The 19,557-nt window shown below is 46.9% G+C and overlaps 2 protein-coding genes across 10 annotated transcripts; both read left to right on the top strand.

Annotated features, from left to right (window-relative positions):
- Window positions 1-737: 737 nt before the first annotated feature.
- LOC1273520 (endothelin-converting enzyme 2) lies at window positions 738-11,440 on the top strand. The gene is made up of 12 exons (XM_061647289.1): window positions 738-897; window positions 3,559-3,821; window positions 6,503-6,590; window positions 6,735-6,829; window positions 6,910-7,474; window positions 7,534-7,807; window positions 8,462-9,142; window positions 9,261-9,420; window positions 9,649-9,697; window positions 10,323-10,390; window positions 10,485-10,615; window positions 10,702-11,440. The coding sequence occupies exons 2-12, from the start codon at window positions 3,770-3,772 to the stop codon at window positions 11,041-11,043; spliced, it is 2,505 nt and encodes an 834-aa protein (XP_061503273.1). The 5' UTR covers window positions 738-897; window positions 3,559-3,769; the 3' UTR covers window positions 11,044-11,440.
- Window positions 11,441-11,789: 349 nt separating this feature from the next.
- On the top strand, window positions 11,790-19,458 carry LOC1273521 (cdc42 homolog). Of its 9 annotated transcripts, none has more exons than XM_061642614.1 (6): window positions 11,790-11,860; window positions 11,978-12,175; window positions 15,509-15,792; window positions 15,882-15,991; window positions 16,082-16,279; window positions 16,380-19,458. In XM_061642614.1, exons 3-6 carry the CDS (start codon window positions 15,615-15,617, stop codon window positions 16,467-16,469), a joined length of 576 nt encoding a protein of 191 aa, XP_061498598.1. In that variant the 5' UTR covers window positions 11,790-11,860; window positions 11,978-12,175; window positions 15,509-15,614; the 3' UTR covers window positions 16,470-19,458. The 9 variants fall into 9 exon arrangements, with proteins under 9 accessions (XP_061498598.1, XP_061498603.1, XP_061498597.1 ...); XM_061642613.1 differs by having other exon boundaries at window positions 11,821-11,860; window positions 11,934-12,175; XM_061642619.1 differs by lacking the exon at window positions 11,978-12,175 and having other exon boundaries at window positions 11,798-11,860.
- The last annotated feature ends 99 nt before the right edge of the window (window positions 19,459-19,557 follow it).

Here is a 19,557-nt window from a genome sequence, read left to right as displayed (position 1 = left end):
GCAGTAAAAAGGACCATATTAAAATAGGCAGCTCCATTAAAATGAAGCAAAACCTTGAACGTGGTTGATGATCACTACTGGCACCTCCTGCCGGTCATCCTGTAAGCCGCACTAAACTGCAGCCAAATCCCGGTTACGGTGCGGAACGAAAGCAACAATTACGAATCATGCCCAAATCCCATCCGTTTCCACCTTTCCCCTCCAAAAACCCTCAATTACACCGGTCCCGGGGTAAATGTTCATTCCCCGAGGGGATGTTTGCGGAAGGTTGTACCGTTTGCTGTTGTTGTTGTTGTTGTTGTTGTTATTGTCGTCGCCGTCACGCTACATGGAACCGCTGCCCCCACCTGCATTTTACTAAACAACAAACAGATAGGAGCTAATAATAGAGCGCTAGACTTAAAAGCCGGCCCCATTCGAGAGAAACGCCATCGACACAAACACACACAGACAAACATTCCGAGCTGGATTACCCCGGTATGGGTGAGAATGCATGTACCGGACGAGCCCGGACTGCGGCACTATTCGATACGCCGTTTCGGTCGGGATATCGTGCTAGTGCGGCCTAGGATATACACGCCGCGGTCGCGGTATTGTTCGTCCTTCGAACCCGCGTCCATGACAGTCATCGTCATTCAATGGAAATATAATGGTAGCACCAGCCCGTACCAACCACCCGACTACGACTCTCCCCTTCCCTCCCCGGGTGTTTCGGTCGACTGTGTTCGGTGTGTTGTGCACATTGGAGCGGCGACCGTCCGGACAGTCTCGGTGCATCGCCGACACGACACGGTTACCACTCCCTGGGAGCACTCTGAACGTCGACCGGCTTCACATCGGGTGCGACCTGTAAGCGGAAGTGCTTGACTACTACCTTCCTGCAAGTGCACTTACAAAGTTCGTATTGTGTATTATTGCCCGCTTTTTAGTTCTTTTTGTGCTATTATGTTGTAAAAAATGCACTCCCGGTGATACCATTGGTTTGGTGCAGAATTTCCGAATTTTAGCTCTTCATTGTTTCTCCGTTCCTGCCGCACCTGAATTCACTTTGCCGGCCTTGACACAGTTGGCCACGGTTCGCAATCGCAAAGTGTCGTAAGGACCTGGAGCAACCTGAGTGTATGAGGGCAGGGCAGACAACGCAGTCAAGGAGAGGCCGTGTTGTGTGCCGATAATATTACGGCGATTGTAAACAATCTGGGCGATTTAGTGTTTCGCAAACAAGCGTTCGAACAGTACAGTACAGTGTGAGGAGGGAACGAAAGAGACACGGATCTCTCAGTCAGTGTGTGTGTGTGTATGTGCGTGTTTGTGTTCGTCCGTACTTTAGCCCAGTTCAGCCCAAATGTATCTGCCCAAGTCCTTCAGGCGCTCCTATAGTAAGGGCTGCAAATAAATAAACTTCCGTCACAAAGTGTTCCCGGTATCCTTGGTACCGCCTTGCCCGCCGTACCTTGCTACTCGTGTAAAGCTGCTTAATAATGTTAAATGCCCCATTCGCTTCCTGTTTTGTTAGTCTTTTGCGGTACACGTAATTGTCTATCGAGTGCCAACAGCAGGAAATCCTCGCTTAAGCGTCATCCACCAATCGACACACTAGCACACTGGTTGCCAATCTGCAAACAGTAGCAAAACGCTTAGTTGTTAGTGCAGTGTGTTGTTTACTACGTGTCCCTAAGTACGGGAAGATCAATTGTGTACACACAGTGGCCTACAGATTTTATGGTGCAGCTGCATGGAGAATAGTATCACAAAATAAGAAGCTTTGTAGCATTAAGCAAGATCAATTTCATTCTAGCAAAGTTGTTTATTTTTTTATTCAGGCATTGGTTTGCAAATATGTTTTTAAATGTGAATTTGGCCATCTTTAAGTAAATTATAGCGGCACCATACAGCGACTAACTGTATTTGTTGGTACTTCTTCTATTTGGCGTAACGTCCTACGCGGACATGCCGGTCTGTACAGGCTTTCAAGACTTAATTCATTATCACGCAGCCGGATATAGTCAATCTATGCTACGGGGGGACGGTCCCAATTGGGGCTTGAACCCATGGCGGGCTTGTTATTGGAGTCGTTCGAGCTGACGACTGTACCACGGGACCGCCTTCCGGGATTTGATGGTACATTAACATTGTATTTGCAATCATCGTAACCGTATCCTTAGCAAGCTACTAACCATGTTGATGGCAAATGACGCATCATATTTTTCTTGAGCCTCAAATAAGCTTCTGCAACAGAAATGTGTCTTACTTTGTGGATCAATTTAAGCCCAAATGCATTTAAAAAAAACCGAGATCAAACATTTGGTTCAACAACTTAGATTTACTTTGCATGAGCAACAAAAGCCATTGACATTCCCAACCTTGGTAAAAATAAAGAAAAAACTATATATTTTGACCAATAAAAAATTCCATATAGCTCATGGTAATAAGAGACAAACGGAATCAATGGCAGATGGTCAAAAGCCTTACAATCTAGCCACATTGCAATCAACTAACAATTAATGAACAAGATCAATTTACCTACGGGATGTGGTAAAGAATGAATCTTACAATATTTTAACCTTGTTTTATATTCATGTTTACGTTTATTTCAATACTTTTTCTTTCATTATCTTGGTATCTTGTTTTTTTTCGACAAGCATACCATTGCTGGAATAATTCAAATATTAAACATAAAACAAATAATAACCCTACAAAGCTTTCTTGTACAGTAAAAATCACATGGAGCCGTACCATTTATTCAGTGAGTCACTGTACATCATTTCCTTTCCACGGGGCCTTACCACGGAGGTCCCTTTTAAACTATGCATTGCGCCCGAGCAACTCCCTGTGTAAACAATTCCAACAAGTCACCCAGTCACTAGTACAACCGTCACTGGGCTAAAGTTACGTTAGGCTTTTTTTGTTTTTTCTTCTTCGGCCTTTTCGCTGCTCCACCATCCTCCCAGCACCTACCGCTCTTTGGTGGAAATTAATCCCAGTTGTTGATATATTGTGTCAACAGACACGGAACATCCACGTGCAAGGCAAGGACAAAAAAGTAACGCTAAAGTGCATGTAAATAATGCAGCAGAAAAGAGAGAGAGAGGGAGAGAGAGAGAGAGAGAGAAAGAGAAAGAGAGAGGGAGAAAGAGAACAAAATCAAATTGGCCCCAGAAATGACAACCAGATGAGCTGGGCTTATAGTGGAAAATGGCACTTTTGCATGTTTCACGTAATCAAAGTACAATATACACACAAAACACAGCAGGCCTGGAATTGAACGCACTTTATCACCATGCGATCCATCTCTAGCGTTATCGATCGACAATACTATACCGAAAAGCATTTTCATACATACATATATGATAAAAAAAGCGATAGGAATCGGTTTTCTTTTTTGTTACACTTTATCACTTTTTCGGGATGGGACCGGACCGAGCAGTGTTTTTTTGGCATATTTTCCCTGAACTGTTCTAGTTCTGTAAACAATATTTTGTTTTTCTTCTTTCTATTGTTGTTGTTGTTGTTGATGATTTGTTGTCCATCCACCATTGTTTGTGATCTCTTCAACAGCCGCCTTTAATCCCTTCGCAACATGAAACGGCCGTAAAATCGGACCGTAAAAAGGCAGGAAATTAACGGCCTGCAGCAACAGCAGCAACAACAACAACAGCAGCAGTAGAAGCGTTGATAGCGGCATCATCCTTTAGTGCCTTAGTAAACAACCCCTTTTAGCCTTAGCCTTCCGGGTCCGAACGCAGACACACACAGCAGCAGCAGCAGCATGTCGACGCAACGTATTTGGACGACTGACAGCAACCACAGAACAGATTACGGTACGTTGTCTTGCCTATTTACGTGTTTGTATGCTTGTGATTGTGTTGGTGATTTTTAATTACAGCAAATTTGCACGCTTTGATTTGCTTCCTAAGTTTCGCACAGTTTTATGGTATCCCATTGCACTGGTATTAATCGTCAGCTATGGACCTTTCTCGGCGGGATTGACCCTCAAAAACGCTCAAACGCAAAAACAAAACAAAAATACTAACGAAATACCCACTGTACCCAGACCCAAGAGCTGTGGTTAATTGAACCACGAACGGTAGACACAAAAAAATACGCAAAATAAATAAGCAAAACCGCACGCGCTCTTCTCGATAGTTGTTTTTAACATGACATTTCCCAGAACATGCTCACTAACAGACTCTGTCCAGATCTTTTAAACATCCTCCCGTGTGTGTCCTTTCGTGTGCCTTTTTTATTATTATATTCCTTTCTTGTCGTCATACTACGAATAAGAAAAAAATCGCTTCCAATGCTCGATGTGCCATCGCCATCGTTTGATCTGCGCAACATTGGGCACACCGTACAGAGTGCGGTGGGTAAAGTTGGCTTTCTTGGAAAACCATGGCCAGCTACGATACCGTTTCGGATCTTTGTCTTGTTTGGAAAAACTAATAAACCTAAAATGTGCGTGTGTGTGATAAGGGGGAAGGAGAGCAAGTGTGCAAGCAATCTATCAAAGATGGCCAATAAAGGAAGGAAATGGGATCAAACCGTCGAATGCCTGCCCACAAGTCGGAGCCTGAGCAAATAGAGAAATTTGAGTGGGTAGATGGAAGGGAGAGAGAGAGGTTAAGGTACCGAAAGGGGAAGGGTAGACCCAGGATACCCAGGGACGGACATCGGCATCCGGCGATGCTCGTACGAATCACAGGTGTAGTAAGTAGGTGCGTAACGTTTATTATGCATGATAAAAGCATCTTTTCTGGAGAAATGTGTTCACATAATGAGAGCATGTGCTGGCAGCATGCCATAGTCACTCCGATTTCTATGGCCCTGCTGGGCGGGAAAGTTTTCTTTTTTATATTTGTTTTTTCCACCCCTTTTTTGTAAGCTTCCCACATGCCGAACTAGGAACGGGCTTTGCCACAGTTTTAATGGTGTGACCGGGTGCTGGAAATTAAGCATAAATCCACTTTTGCAACAACATTCGGAATAGAATTTTGAATTGCTTCAATTTGTACAGAAGCAACGAACTGCGTTCAGTTTTATTGTTATTGTTGCTGAAGTGCGAAATTAATTTTCATTCAAATTAAAAGCAAACATGCCTAACCTCAAACACTGTCACGTGTGTAGCCTGATTAGCAACTCAAGCGAGGGTTGTAAATTGTAAAAACAAAAACAAAAAAAAGCAATGTAATGTGCGGTGAGAGTCTAAACAGCTGACTGCTGCGCCCTGCACTGAGAATGTTGAAACATTTCCAGCCCCTTCCCCCCAACACCACCAGCCACCCCACCAGCTATCCACGTACCACGTATACGTACAAATTATGCATGCATCTGGCCGGGTCAATAAACCTGCCGGCTTAGGCCCCCACAAACCCCCTATCAACTGGAGAATAGAAGGGAAAATACTGACCGGGCGGGAAATTGAACGAAAGCTCAGTACGGGGATACGTTGCGCTCAGAGTGGGTCATTCGCCTTTTACGCCCGTTACACCCGTTACACAGCCGTTATTGGTGTTATTATTTTTTCTCTATTTTTTCGCTTGCAACAGAGGAATGGGCAGGCATAATTGTATCTGTCAACCAACTGACCACAAATGCGAACAACGTGCCGAGCGGGGTCATGCTGTGGCACAAAACCCTAATTTATCCAACCGTCATGCCCTTTTCTAGTTCAGCCCCTGTAGTACATCAGGACAGGGTTCTACATGGGGTGAACAGGAACTGCTAAGTGTTCGCTACACAGTGCGGCTGACAGTTGTCCTGACCTGATTGTAGCCGGTCGAATTAACTAATAGCTCGTAAGGGCTAGGGGCTAGAGATTTGTTTTTCCCCTAAACAGTGCTCGATGGGAGAGATGGCCCGGTGATTCAGTGCCTCGCCGCTGTTGGAGGCGAACTCGCGCTAATGCGTCATAAATACGAAAGTTGTTTGGCTTTTGGTTAATTAGGTTTTTAATTTGCCCCGTCTGGGCGCATTACTTTAATGTAACGTGAAACGTGGCACGCGTTTCTGGGGAATCTGCCGCACCGCACGCACGCCGCTCCAGCGACGTTGCTTCCTGTTCTGCAGGAAATAATTCCACTAATTTTATTTAATCTCGCACATACCTCATACCACGAATGCGTAGACCCCCTGCCACCGGCCCTTTCTTGCGAAAAGCCCCAAACCAACCCAAGGAGTAATTAGAATGTTTAGTTCGCAGCACAGTTCATCATGGCGAGCCGAAGCCAGTTCTGCTGAAAGTGCGCAAATTAAAGCTCTTTTCCTGGGCTGGCAACAGGCAAGCAATTCTTTCCCCATCCGGAAACCGGTTTTCTCCTATTGATTAAAGCAAAGCAAGCCAGAGCCCGACTAGCCAGAGTTAGTAATTAGCTTTAAAAGTTTGCTAACCTTCGTCAAATGTGTCACGCCACCACTCCCGGTCCCGGTGGCTTGCTGGTCGAGAGTAGCGTCCCCGGAAGAGCCAGAATGTGTCCTTCAGCTTCTCAATTCCTTCCAATTTCAGGGCATGAGTCAGAGAAGAGCTCCGTCACCCATCCGCACACCGTGCCGCCGCCGGCCGGAAATCCCTACCTAATCGGTATCCAATCAAGGTAATGTAAGGACTTCCTTCCTGCGATTAGTTGCGCTACATCGTATCGCCATTAACGCCATTCTTTTCATCTCACTTTCCCCCCGCCCGCCCTCCCCTAATGTGTCACCAACATGTTCTCCCCGCGGGGGCTCCTCATCTCCAGATTCCGGCGACGGTATTATCACAAATCGATAGTATTATTTCTGCTGCTGGTTATCTTCATCCTGACGATCGCTATCATAGTAATAGCATGCTTGCGTGAGTTCCCATCCAGCCCAATATTACGCTCACCGTCATCATCGTCATCATCATCATTGCTTCAACCATTCCAATTTTAGTCCACTTTCCGCCCGAAATCTGCCACAGTGCGGACTGTCTCCGGTCGGCGGCCGCCCTCAAGCACAGCATGGACCTGACGGTGGACCCGTGCGAGGACTTTTACCAGTACGCGTGCGGCAACTGGGAGGACGAACATCCGCGACCCGACACGTACGTCAGCTTCGATTGGTTCAGCGAGCGGCAGGCGAAGATTTTGCGCAACATCCGCCACTACCTGCAGGCGAACAGTAGCGCGCTCGATCCGAAACCGGTCGTGCAGGCCCGCACCATGTACGCGGCCTGCCTGAACCTCACTGCCATGGATCGGCTCGGCTATGGGCCGGTGTTTAAGTATCTGAAACAGTTCCAGCTTCCCCCGTACCCGTCGCTGCTGAACGTGACCGAGGGACCGGCATCGGCCACCTTTCAGGGCTATGGGTTCGATTGGGTCAAGTCGCTGGCCAAGATCAAGCAGCTGCTCGGGATGGACATCTTCATCGGGCTGGATGTGTATCCGGATCCGCGGCACCGGGACTACAACCGGCTGGTGCTGGGAACGCCCGAGAGTGGATCGGATTTGCCATTGTAAGTGGGCGAGTGAGCTCGTATAATGGTGGTTAAATTAATTAGTTAATTGTACTCAGCAACACGGACATTCTGAGACACATCCGCCGGGGACGAACGCGCCGCAAGCTAATGGTCAGTGCGGACGATGAAGCAGATGGTGAGAGCGATGGAGAGGAGGTGGAGGACGCTGACGACGAGGTGGGACCGCTGACTGCTTACAAAAAGTTCATGATCGGTGTGATGAAGCTGTTGGTGAACAGTACCGACCCGACAATCAAGGTAGAATCGTTTAACGCACAGTTCGAGAGGGCGGCCACGATTGTGGTACAGTTTTCGGACTCGATCTCTAAGGTTAGTACCGGGTGAACTCTGATTCAGGTTCATGAATATGAATGAATCTTCAAAGCCAATAAATGAATCAGAATTAAGCATGTTGAGACTCATGAATCTATAAAGAGTTATTTTCTCGCTTAAATGTTATGACTCTCGAAAGATTCATGATACTTTAATTGATCCCTTAAGATTAAGGACTTCATGTTTGAATAGTTCAGATGTCATGAATCTCAAGAGTCATTACCCTCCATAGATATGAGACTTAAGAGTCATGAGTCTCAAGAATCATTAGTCCCAAGAGTCATTAGCTTCAAGAGTCATGACTCATGAGTCTCTAGAACCTCGAATTGCGAGAGTAATAAACCTCAAGACTCATGAAAGATTCATGAATATCTAAAAAGTCACAAAACCGTTAAAACTCAGGAATATCTGATGATTTATGAATCCTCAATGATTTTGTAAAGATCACTAGATCCCTTGTTATGAATCATTGGAGATGTCTCAGCGATTTATGATCTTTTAGAAATCTGATTGGTTTTTCGATTTACTCAATATTTAAGTTTCATATGAATGAATCTTTAAAAAAGCTTCGTTAAGTAGAATAGTAGTAGCTATGATCCATGTCTAAGAGCCTTTCTATAATTCCCTTTTGCTTCCCTGTCTGAATCCCAGTTTAACCGTGAAGCAGAGAACGCATCCCGCAGCACCAACGTAGAGGATCGACTCAACCTACAGGACATCGTGTACTACACCGTAGCAGACCTGCAAAACATCACCGACACGCACCTAGCGCCAAAGGATCCGCTGCCGATCTGGGAGCGTCTGCTGGCCAGCGTGTTCGAGGGCATCCCGGAGGCACAGCTCAACCTGCAGGACGAGCTAATCCTCACCAGCAATGCGGACCTCCTCTACCTCAAACTGCTCGTCGACTATCTCGCCGTAACGCCACTCGCCCACATCGAGCTGTACATCTGGTGGACGGTGGTCGAGGAGCTGATCCTGCACACCACGCTGGAGGTGCGAAAGCTGTACTACGACTACTACAAATCGATCGCCCCCTCCGATGGGTTCAGCTCGCGGACGCTCTACTGTACCGGCACGGTGAACCGCCTGCTCGGCATGGCCGTAAGCTACGCCATCTCGAGCGACAACTTTACGCGGGACACGAAACCGCGCGTGCAGGACATGCTGCGCTACATACGCACCGCGTTCGAGGGACTGGTGCGCGACACCACGTGGATGGATTGGCCTACGAAGCAGTCGACGCTGCGCAAATCGCAGGCGATGCGAAGCCTGATTGGCTTCCCCGACTGGATACTGGACCATCGGGAGCTGGAGCAGCATTACAGTGGGGTAAGAGTAACGCCATTGGGGGAAAAAACGGACGCACCATTAGGTGGGCATCGATTGTGGTCGCCGACAAAATCAAATCTGATTGGGCTGTTTTGTGTCGTCTTCCACCCCACGACAGTTGCAAGTTAACGAGAGCACCCACCTGGAAAACATGATGCAAGAGGTACAGCGTAAAAACATCATCAAACTGCGCCGCTGGCGCCAGAAGCACGAGCTCAGCTGGGAAACGTTGCCCACCAACGTGAACGCGTTTCACACATTCCAAGAAAATGCGATAAGTACGTAACGAAGGGGGCCAAAGCAAAGGGCCTTTTTCCATGGCCTTCCCGAACCCCTTTCCTTTCCGCGGTCGGGTCTGAGCGAGATCGCGTTTCGGTGTGGGATATGCTGTGTTAACTTTGGTTTGTTATTCTTTTTTGTTTGTTTCTGTCTTCTCTATATGGTTTTGTGGCTTTTCCGCCACACAATCCTGTCGATGCCCCTGGCCGATGCTTGCGCCTTTGCAGCCATACCGATTGCAATCCTGCAGTACCCGTTCTACCATCTAGGATTGGAGTAAGGATCTTCAACATGAAACCGAAACAAGAAAAAGAAATTACACTTCTACCCACTGTGCACTTCTGCACACACACACACACATTTACGCACATTGAAAGAAAAGTACAGACGTACCGGTTTGACGAGTAAAGAACGCAACGCTTACGCACGGCGATTCAACACCACGCAGTTTTCATGAAGGTTGCTGAACCACCATGGAACGCTACAGGCAGACCGGTAGAAACCTACATGATTGCTCGCTACGCACGTCCTGCCCACGTAGGATGCACACATCCACGTTTTGTTCACATAAAATCACCCCCTCTGAACAGAAAGACGAGTAGAGTAGAGTACAAGCCACATACGCTAGAACAGAATGAAACGATGAAAACGCCCTAAAGTATGCAATTTCGCACAACACAAAACGCTTAAAGCTATGCAATCCGCACAACGAGGTTAATCGTCTCTTTCGGAGGATTATGCTTTGTCTGTGTTTGTTGTTTTGAAATGAAAGCAAGCGTAGTAGCGTTCCCTTCTGGGCGGTGGAGGAGGGAGTGGTGTACGATACACCCGCTGTGCCGTTCATTGAAGCTCTATTTTGATACTCGCTTTCTTCTCCCCTCCCAATTCGCCCCTTTCCAAGAGCACTAAACTATGGTGCGCTGGGAACAATCCTTGGGCACGAGCTAACGCACGGCTTCGACGACAGTGGTAAGTGTGAGACGCCCCCGGACCCCACCCGTTGCCCTCGTATGTAGATTAATAGTATGTATTTATTTGTTTTGCTACCTTCTCGGTGCACAAGGGCGTCAGTTCGATAAGGACGGCAATCTCGCCCAATGGTGGACGGACAGGACGGTGCAGGAGTACGTGAACCGTACCAAGTGCTTCGTGAGCCAGTACAGCCGCTACTACATACCGGAGGCGGACGATTATGTAATGGGGCGACCCGTTTGCTAGCCGTTTTTAATTAAGCGATTTGTCAACTGGCGTGTAACCGTAATTGCTGCTATCATTTGCAGATCGACGGGCTGCTGACGCTCGGCGAAAACATTGCCGACAATGGGGGCGTCCGGGAGGCGTTCCGGGCGTACCAGCTGTACGTGAAGAACGGTGGCAAGGATCCGCTGCTGCCCGGGTTCGAGCACTACACGCACGAGCAGCTGTTTTTCATCTCGTACGGCAATATATGGTGCGAGTCGCACACGCAGGCGGCGGCCAAGGCCTACCTCGACGATTCCCACTGTCCGGGGAAGTTTCGGCTGAAGGGTGTGCTGACGAACTCGCCCGAGTTTAGCCAAACGTTTGGCTGCAAGCCGGGAACGGAGATGAACCCCGGCAAGGACAAGTGTCGCATCTGGTGAGCTTTGTGGCGCGCGTGATTGTGTGTGCGTATCGTGTGACACCGCTCCTGGCGGACTCGTTGAGACAGTTGTTACCCCGTACTAGGTTTCAGTGTCAGGAATTCGCGGAAGACAGGTCACTAACAGGAAGATATTTAAGAAGGGGTAGAGTGTGAACAAACAATTCATTATGCTGTGTTAAATGTGATACAGGCACCACAACAATCTCACAAAAAGCGGGAAGTGATACGGTAGATAGATGTTAAACTGTAGCAAGGGAGGATGCTCCTTTGCAATGAAAGAGAATAAGAAACAATGGGTATGTTTTTTTAAACAATTTGTTATCTGCATGTTGATGAGTTTATGCAAATCAAACTGTATTAAATGTCTTGCAAGAACAACAAAATAAAGCATTTGAAGGGAAAAAGTTAGAGTGCATCTTTGTATTTGAAAGAAATTAAATACATATTTGGAAACATTCAATCAAAATAGATTCAAGGAAGAACACTAAGTAAACTCATTTGTTACAGTGCCTTAGTCAAATCAATCTTAAATCCATAGAGAGGTGATCTTTACTCGTATCTCTTTTAATAATACTTTACAACTGGCACCCATTTTTTGACGCTCAGAGTTCCGAATAAAAAATCTCAAATTGCCAGTCTTATCTCTACCAACGGTTTCCCTGCCCAACGGTATAAGCTTTGAATTTCAAACCCGTCTAATAACATTCGCGTTTAGATCGCTTCGGCGCGCGGCTGACGTTTCGCGACGTTTCCGAAGGTGGCCGAAGTTTGACAGCGTATACGCTAAACATTTTTTCTCGCCACGGTCGTACCAGGTAAATTGAGCAGAGTTTGGCTATGAATATCTAGCCGTAATCGCAACGCATTTATCTTCATTTCCCTGCCCAGTGGTCATTTAAGAAAGTAAAACACGTTTTTTTGGTTCCGTCTAGTAAAAGTGGAACCATCCTTCGCCCGTCGCTCGAAGTGCGTATTGCGAGCGAAGTGCCCTTTATCCGCTGCTTCTTCCTCTGCTACCTCTTCCTGGCTGCAGCAGTCGTGCTGGTGTGCCGTTGTCATAAAGTGTGAGTTTGAAGGGAGGCGGGTCCACAGCAGCGCCAGCAGCAGCAGCAACACAGCAAAATAACAAGGTAAATTCAGTGCGATTTAGTGGAAAAATTGACGGTAAAGTGTGTCGCACATTGGTTCGGTTATCGGGTTTTGGAGTGGTTTACGTGCACAAGGGAAGGGGGCTCCCGTATCTTTTGACATGAGTGTGTGCCGTCGCTAGCGTGAAGTGATGAATGCAGGCAGCAGCTTGACTCATCATCAACTTTTGGGCCGTCGTCGTCGTCGTCGCAACTGGATGTGAGAGGAGAGAGTGGAAAGCGGCTGCCGTGAAGTGAGTGTGTGTGCGTGTGTGTGCCCCTTTTTTCTCGACCGTGCTAGGGGGAGTGTGGCGCTGCGTCATAGGAAGCAGTTTATTCTTTCAGAAAAGTCGGGAAAAAGGTGCTCTCTGCAAATATACTGGAGTCAGTTCCGGACCGAGCTTAGTCCCCCGGGTTCCCCACGAACAGAGGGCCAGCTTCTTCTTTTCACACTCCCCGTGTGACTTGTGTATGTGTGTGTTTGTGTGTGCATTAATGTGTCCATGTGTGTATGTGTGTCGGCAAAGAAACACCCAAGAGTTGTTTGGGCGCTGCTGTTGATTCGAAAAATCGCAATCGGCACACGCTAATTAGGTGAAAAATATTCATCCGCCGTGCTCCGGACGTGGCCGTGTGTGTTGCCGGGTCGGCGGCGGCGGATGTGTCTGGTTCCTAATGAGCGGGCGAGGGGTAATCGCGGCGGTGTCGTGTCGTCTCGCCCCGTCGGGACGAAGAATTTGGCCGCAGCGACGAGAGAGTGCTGCTGCTCATTTTCGTTCGTGACACAAGGGGTACCAGCAGCCGGTAAAGTGTGTTGGTGCGGCTAACTGTGCCTGCGGAGTGTGTGTGTGCATGTGTGTGCGTGTATGCGTGTGCCATAGCGATTCGTGGCAGTGCGAGCGAAACAGCAAGCGAGCGAGAAAGTGAACGAAATAGAAGAAGAAAAAAAAAACAGTTCGTTCGGAAAGTGTTGAGCGTGCGGTAGAAAGAGAGGCACCACTACCAAGCTATGCACACGCACTGCCCGCACGGCCAGAGCGAGAGGGGGCGAGTAAAAATGGCGTTTCTGGAATGTGATGAATTTATTATTCGTTGTCCGTTGTGTTCTCACGCCCCGTGCCCCGTCGCTGCGCTTTTTCCTCCCCCACCACTGTTCTCCGCCCTGTGCTTGTCCCGTACGGCCAGTGGGCGAAAGCTAAAGATGGGTTTCTGCTTCGAAAATGCGGCCCAACCTAAGATCTTCTCCAGTCTGAACGTATGGCGACGGCGACGGGTGATCTGTTGGGTGATTTTTGTGTTATTGTTTTTTTTTTTAGTTTGTTCCGTGCTGCCATTTTCCCCCGACGGGTTCGATGAAGAATCCGCGTGCATGTGTTTGTGTCTGGCTGGCGTCTGCATTAGGACATGCAGTTGCAGTGGAATGCTTTCTTTTGCTCAATGAAGCGTACAGTGCGCTGCAACACACCATCTGTCGTCACATTTGTGTATAGAAACTGTGTTGAGTGCAATGGCACACGCTACCAGGCAACCAGCTGGCCGTGTGCCAAGCGCACAGAAAACGGCCTCCTGCGACTAGAAAGACGCTCAAACATACAATAATTCGCAGTTATCAGAATCAGCCCCGTCGCATCGCTTATGTAACCGGGGAAAAAGACCTAAACCAGCTGACGGCAGTCATGAAAATTGCGTCTCATCGATAAACACGCCCGCGCGAAGCAACCGGATCCCATATTCGCATTACACACCACCAATTCGACCGGCCCGGCTGTATGTATTGCCGATAAAGATCGAATCAGCCTACATCATCCCCGTTTTTACCAGCTGTGCCTGTTTAAACGTGCGAAACAAGAGCGAAAAGAGCCGTATCAGAACGACCCGATTTCCGCCTGGCATTGGCATGGCAGAATCATCATCTCTCCCGCCAAACGGCTATTGTATGCTCGCATACAGATCTCCCAGCAGTAGCCGCCGCCCCCTAAACCAACGCACTACCGTTCACCGTTATGATGTACCCTCATTTTGCGTACCCACCTTCGCATTCACGGTTTCAGCAGCAACAGCGCCCCCTCCCCCTGTCCACGTTCGCGTTATCATGCTCAGATAACCGGTTGCGTTCTCATTCAGTGCGCTAAAGATAACATTTTGCTCGAACAGTGGCGGATGTGTCGGTTTTAGAGGGGGGAAGAAGGAGAAGAAGGCCTATGTGTACGCACCAGAAAATTGGCCCAGACGCGGTTTGCCCCCAAATGGGGTTTTGCTGAGAGAAGAAGCAAGCATCGGATCGGGATGGAGGAACCTAACGGCTGCGTGGCATATCCGCCCAGAACATTCATCTGCGACTGCAATGGCCGTTTTTTGTTGGCGGAGAACGTTACTAAACTTGCCAACAGTAGACCCCCGTCCATCTCCACCTTCCCCCACTTTACCGGCGTGTCTACTCGAGTGCGTCAATGAAGCGAATTGTATGAACAGTGATAATGACTATCAACCGAGAGAGAGAGATAGAGAGACAGATAAGGCAGACAATTTTATCATTTGCATGAGTCACGCGCGCACAACTTCTTTCGCGGTGCAGTTTTTGCGGGAACGGGATGAGCATGATACATATGAGAATGCTCGGAACCTTTCGCGACGAGAAAACTCACACTTATGGCAGCGTTTGTAGTGTGCGCCCTTCCTCCTTAGCAAACTGCAAACAGCAGAAAATCAATTATCGCTTCCGATCAGATCGTTTGTATTCAGCAAAGCGAGTCAAATGCGTGTAGCCGCATCGCAGTAGTCATGCTGCATCGTGGCCATCGAGGGCTGGTGGTGCAATTCGCGCGTTTGTGCGTGCCACCCAGCACACTTTGATGAATAGAGCAGAAGTGGGGGGTAGGGACCAACATACATTTCCGTCGAGCCCCGTACTAAGTTGCTTCAATTGCAACAATCAGTAGCTGCTCCATTATTGCTGGTACAAAATGTGTTCCCATTTCTTCCCCTTTGCGCTAGTTTGTTTAGTGATACGGATTTATGTGAAATATCAACATTTGCTTGCAATACTAACCACTGTCGATAGAGCCTCGTGCCTGTACCCCCCCTTTTCCGTTGTAAACCAATCGGCGACATACTTGCAGCATTACGTCATGCGTCTCTTTATACAAAAGATTGGGTTTTTTTTTGTATTCTCACCCACAAACGTTTGATAGAGCATCTCTTGTCTGAAGTATTGATCAGACTTCAGCAGAAAAGCACACACATCACTTCTGACCGATCACTCGTAACCGATCAGCGGTGTATCGCAAAGATGAACAACAAAAAACTGAAATCTATTTTGCATATTTTCGCCCACAGAAGAATCAACCCGGGACGCGCGTCCGCAGCCACCATACAAAGCAAAGCGTAAGCACAAACCCCACAGGCCGAGGGTTGCAGCAGTAGCAACAGCAGCAGCAGCAGAATGCAAACAATAAAGTGCGTGGTCGTTGGTGATGGTGCGGTCGGTAAGACCTGCCTGCTCATTTCCTACACGACCAACAAATTTCCATCCGAGTACGTACCGACCGTGTTCGACAACTACGCCGTCACGGTCATGATCGGTGGCGAACCCTACACGCTCGGTTTGTTTGACACAGCTGGTAAGTTTTGGGGCGCTGGTCGAGTCCTGCCGAGATTTGCTACACCAATGTGCGCTTTTTCAACCAATTTCTCTTTGCATTCTCTGCAGGCCAGGAAGATTACGATCGACTACGACCACTGTCGTATCCACAGACCGATGTATTTTTAGTGTGCTTTTCCGTCGTGAGTCCCAGTTCGTTCGAAAACGTTAAAGAAAAGGTAAGCTTGGAGTGAGATTGATTGTGTGGCGGCGAATATGCAATTCAGTAATTATCGTTTCGGTTTTGATTTGTAATGGAACGCTTGCAGTGGGTACCAGAAATAACGCACCATTGCCAGAAAACGCCGTTCCTGCTGGTGGGCACGCAGATCGATCTGCGCGACGAAAACAGCACACTGGAGAAGCTGGCTAAGAACAAACAAAAACCCATCACCCTCGAGCAGGGTGAGAAGCTGGCGAAGGAACTGAAGGCGGTGAAGTATGTCGAGTGTTCGGCGTTGACCCAGGTAAAGATATGCTTTTAGCGATGGAGATTCTTGCTTACCTAATCGTCGAATAGTTAAAGAACAAAACTAACGTTACGCTTTTTCCTGTTACTGCTTGCAGAAAGGGCTGAAGAACGTGTTCGACGAGGCAATCCTGGCGGCGCTGGAACCCCCAGAGCCGACGAAAAAGAGGAAGTGCCGATTTTTGTAAAAAAAAACAACAACTACCAACCCATTACCCGTTTTTGGTGGAGCAACAAAAATTATTTAGCACGTGGAAGGGAGAGAGAGAGAGAGGTTAGTTGTGTGGGTCGGCCACACAGTAAAACAAAGCTTCCTCCTCATCATTGTCCTCGTCATAATCATTGGATCCTTTCTAATTATGTTCTTCTTAACTTTCGGTTTTATTCACTTTTGTCCTTTCGCCGTTGCCGCGTGCTGCGCCACGGTCGTCAGGATTTGGCAATCATTTTGAATTTTTTAGCGACGATGGAGAAAGAGAACGGCAACGCACCACCACTAACACCTAGCCAATACGTGCGTGTGTGCGTGTGTGCGTGTCAGTGTGTTTTGCCCTATTTCGTTTCTTTTACTATCTTTCCCCTCTGATAAGCCTGCCGCCCTTGTGTGCCGCGTTTAATACAGAGGCACCCTGGAAAAAACGGGGAAACATAATCGTCTCCGTCGCTGCTGGGTAACTACTTCCCAACAAATCCCACAAAAAACTAGGGCGAAGTTTTCGTACGCCCCCGCACTCCTAATCCCTTCCCCCCTCGCCTCGTTACAACAGTAATTGTTGTAAGCGTAGCAGTGTAAACAAATATGCAGAAAACACAACCTCAACAGAAATGAAAGATAGATGCTAACAAACAGGAAGAAGAAGGAACAGAAATCAGCACATTAAAAACAAATCCTTATAAAACACGATTTGATGCGAAGAACAACAAGCTCTCCGGAGCAACACACACACACACAACTAATGATAAATTTTGCTAATTTAGGTGGAAGAACAACTAGAATTGAAGGTGGAGCAAAACAGTACAGAAACCTTGTTGTGCTGGGTTTCCTTCCTTTTGTCACTAAAACAAAACAGAACAAAAAACTAAAAAAAAACAATGCAAAAGCACACACACATACGGGGGCTGAAACTGTGTGCAGTGTGTATAACGTGCGGGGCAAGCTTTAGCTAAGTTTGAGATTGATAAAAAAAGGCCAACATTACCTATACGATAGGGAGGGAAAGACAAAGAAAGAAAACAGTAAAAAAATATATATATACATAGCAAGCGAAGTATAAAAAAAGCGCATTAAATACTAAGTTTAAATACTGAACACAAATACTGACGGTGCAAAGAAACGAGCAAACTAACAAAACTAACTGAAGAGAATAGTAAAGCAGGAAGAAACAAAGCACTCCCTTCCTTCCTTCCTTCCTCATCCTCCTCCCCAGTTCCATAGCTGCTCGGTAAAGTGTTGAGCGCCTGATCAAGGGGTTTTTTTAGGAAGACTGGACCGGCTTACGCTCATTCCTGTCCGGCTTTTGGTGCGTGATGTATTCCAAACGGGGACTCCGCACCATGGGGAGAGAGAGCGCAATATTAAGAAAACCATACCACGACAAAAACAAAAACGGTCGATGCAACCAGAGATGAGTACGAACACACCGACACTTTCCTCTAAACTTACACAGTTTATACAGACAGCTTTTTTACAACATAATGTTACGAAAGTTATTAGTGTACCGATGAAAGGAGATTCAGCCAAGAAAGGAAGAGAAATGGGGACAAAGAGAGACCCTTTTGTTGGGTTTGCGCAGCACCATACCGACAGTAACTTAGTACACGCTCTGTGGTGTGTCCGGTAGAGATCAGTTGAGCAGTTGTTAAAAGAGCAGAAAAAGGGGTATGATGAACCACAGCAAAGTGGGTGTGTTTTTTTTCGGATCCACTTTCCGCCACTTCATACCTAACAGGTTCGATGTTACGATGCATTAGCACACATTAAACGCCTCGGGATATGGCTACCCAGTAACGTTTATGATTCAAACCAGTATAACGTCTATCATGGTTTAATCCCGCCCGCGACAGTGTGTGTGTGTGTGTAAGATAGAGCAGAGGGAAAGCACAGATTTGAGCTATGGTGAATTGAAGTTAGAATGTTTGCCGTTTTGCAACTTATCGATTTAGAGACTATTTCGTTTCACCCGGCATGTGTCGGGCGTTAATTACGTTTATTTGAATTTGGTTTGTTTCGTTCGATTGGAAAGGGTATTTATTTAGTCGGTGGCCAACTGCTGTCAGCGGGTGGCAAGTGAAGGATGGAGATTAGCTTCGCTCCGGTGTGCTACTGCGTATAGCAGAGTAAACGCATTAAAGGGAGTTGCATACTAATTAAGGATATAATGGAAGGGATACAATCAGAGAAATAGATAGAGAGGCACGCACACACACCCTGCGTAGGCCAAATTTTCTAAGAAGAAATGCCAACAGGCTAGGCAATGAAAGTAACTCGTGTGAGTTTGTTTTGAGCATTGATTGAGTTGCAGAGGAGCAGTACTGATCGTGTTTGGGTTCGAAGCAAAATCAACCAGTTCCGTGTATGTGTATTGGTTTATGTTGTGGGTTGCATTTTACCCAGGAAGAAAAATTGGAATAAATTGTCATTGCGCACGACAAACACAAGCGACTGGACAAACGTTTCGTTTAACGTTTGTTAGTTTTTTTTTTGCATATCTGCGCATTAGAAGACGTGCGTATTTCAACAGTGTATTGCAAGTTTTCGTTATTTGTTGTAAACATCATCATCATCGTCATCATCATTGCGCACAGTTAGAGGGAATGCGCTGTGGGACGCTCGCGTATTGTTCCCCGAGTCGTTCAACAACCGGCAATAATACCTTTTCGGACGGCAATCGTTGCGTTCTTTGATAGAGTAGTATTTGGGTTTGGTATTAAACCATTTGCAATACCGTTTGACTGCAAGCAACATGATTTCACATGCGTCTCTACCAATTCTAATCTGCTAGTACCGGATCAGGGGCTTCTACACAGTTCTTTCCCTTATTTAAACCGACATAATAAAAAGGAAACGCAAACGCATTATGTTAATAACAAAGCATGTTTCGAGAAAGAAGGAATAATTATATTTAACGGATAATAAATATTAAAATAAAAAAAAAAAAACATTTTTATACAGCTGAACAGGTTTCTTCGTATTTCTGTGGGAATTTATTTCTAAACGTAATTCCATCAAGCCTTGTTGCTTTATGCCCGTAAATTGCGGTGATAATGTACGCCTTG

This window comes from Anopheles gambiae, chromosome 2 (assembly GCF_943734735.2).
Source record: "Anopheles gambiae chromosome 2, idAnoGambNW_F1_1, whole genome shotgun sequence".
In the NCBI taxonomy this organism is placed as follows: Eukaryota; Metazoa; Arthropoda; class Insecta; order Diptera; family Culicidae; genus Anopheles; species Anopheles gambiae.
The sequence above is the reverse complement of the archived record's forward strand: the minus strand, read 5'-3'. Positions and strand labels throughout refer to the sequence as shown.

Excerpts from the sequence above, each read along its gene's own strand:
- LOC1273520 (XM_061647289.1), top strand. The coding sequence starts at position 3,770 with ATGTCGACGCAACGTATTTGGACGACTGACAGCAACCACAGAACAGAT. Across the intron at positions 7,475-7,533 it reads AGTGGATCGGATTTGCCATT|CAACACGGACATTCTGAGAC; the intron begins GTAAGTGGGCGA and ends AATTGTACTCAG. Across the intron at positions 9,698-10,322 it reads TTCTACCATCTAGGATTGGA|AGCACTAAACTATGGTGCGC; the intron begins GTAAGGATCTTC and ends CCCCTTTCCAAG.
- LOC1273521 (XM_061642614.1), top strand. The coding sequence starts at position 15,615 with ATGCAAACAATAAAGTGCGTGGTCGTTGGTGATGGTGCGGTCGGTAAG. Across the intron at positions 15,992-16,081 it reads TCGAAAACGTTAAAGAAAAG|TGGGTACCAGAAATAACGCA; the intron begins GTAAGCTTGGAG and ends GAACGCTTGCAG. Across the intron at positions 16,280-16,379 it reads AGTGTTCGGCGTTGACCCAG|AAAGGGCTGAAGAACGTGTT; the intron begins GTAAAGATATGC and ends TACTGCTTGCAG.